This window comes from Cynara cardunculus (genome assembly GCF_001531365.2).
Source record: "Cynara cardunculus var. scolymus isolate 2C chromosome LG 17, CcrdV1, whole genome shotgun sequence".
Taxonomy (NCBI): domain Eukaryota; kingdom Viridiplantae; phylum Streptophyta; class Magnoliopsida; order Asterales; family Asteraceae; genus Cynara; species Cynara cardunculus.
The window spans coordinates 4,101,394-4,102,576 of record NC_037544.1 but is presented as its reverse complement, the minus strand read 5'-3'; the positions used below and the strand labels follow the sequence as shown (position 1 = coordinate 4,102,576).

At 35.1% G+C, this 1,183-nt stretch overlaps 1 protein-coding gene across 1 annotated transcript in view; it reads right to left on the bottom strand.

Annotated features, from left to right (window-relative positions):
- Window positions 1-1,183, bottom strand: part of LOC112500491 (procardosin-A-like) — a 6,970-nt gene that overhangs the window by 2,421 nt on the left and 3,366 nt on the right. Inside the window, exons 6-9 of the mRNA XM_025103984.1 lie at window positions 1,161-1,174; window positions 1,045-1,123; window positions 421-534; window positions 5-47 (exon numbers count right to left, since the gene is read on the bottom strand). Of these exons, the coding sequence (XP_024959752.1) occupies window positions 5-47; window positions 421-534; window positions 1,045-1,123; window positions 1,161-1,174 (250 nt within the window). The remainder of the gene's footprint in view (window positions 1-4; window positions 48-420; window positions 535-1,044; window positions 1,124-1,160; window positions 1,175-1,183) is intronic.

The window sequence follows — 1,183 nt, the reverse complement described above, 5'->3', positions numbered from 1 at the left end:
TCAAAAGTGCATAACTTCATGTGCGAACAGATTTTATCAGGTTGTATCTACAGGACATCATAACAAAAACAATTAAATTGTCAGATGTTTCTAGAAATATTGAACAATATTCTCTCCGTCTAAAACAAAAGTGTCCCCAATTGAAATAACACACAATTCTAGACATGCTTTATTATTACAGTTTTTGTTAACCAAATGACATCTTTACCCTTATTTAATTGTTTTTCTCTTCGCAACTCTTATATAATTGTGCATTAATTAAGGGTAAATTCGAGAATTTGGTAATTTGCTTTTGAAAGTGGACACTTATTTTGGAACAGACATAAATAGACACAAAATATGCCTAAAATCTCCATTTTCTCAATTTTAAAGAATTTGCTGGAAATGCTCTAAGACAGGGATGTGAAGGATAACGGGTACCTTAGATCGGAGCATCTCAATTATATCCCTTCCATAACGACTAACCACTGTCTTGCATTGCTGGTTCATGACCCCGTTAGCGCCAATTGCATGATTGATTTGAGTAACAATAGCCTAAAAAAGTGATTTTTACGGAACGTTAGACTTCTGTAACAGAATCGTAGAAGTCACTTGACCCTGAAATTGTATATGTGGACTTTGGAATGCAATCCATAAGTGGTGGCCTTGACTGATTGATATGTACTGGTATGCCGTGGGGGTAGTCAACGTTTGATTCAGGGAAAAGTTAATTGTGTCGATTAGGAATAAAATACCATTTTTACAAATTGAATGGACTTTGACGTTTTGAGTAAGACGCAATCCTACGGAATTTCAAAATCCCATGAAAAACCAATCATCCCAACGGGATTTCAAAATCCTATATTTATGAGATTTCAAATCCGAGAAATCTTTCAGACCAAACATGAGATTAAAATGAAATTCAATTCCAGATACCTTCGATCCAATCCCAAAGGGAAACTAAGATCACTATAGTGACTTTAATATATGATAGGTAGCACAAAATACATATATAAGATACCCACCCGAAATAATATAGAAGCATATAATTTTTTCACACGTTACCGTTGGACCCGCCAACAAAGAGGTTCCAGAGTCTGCATATGCTTGACAACCAGGGGCGCAAAATCCTGAAATGGAAACCCTCATATCAGAAATCCCACAAAACCTCGTTAAATTACTCTATAAAAGTGTCCTTAAAAAA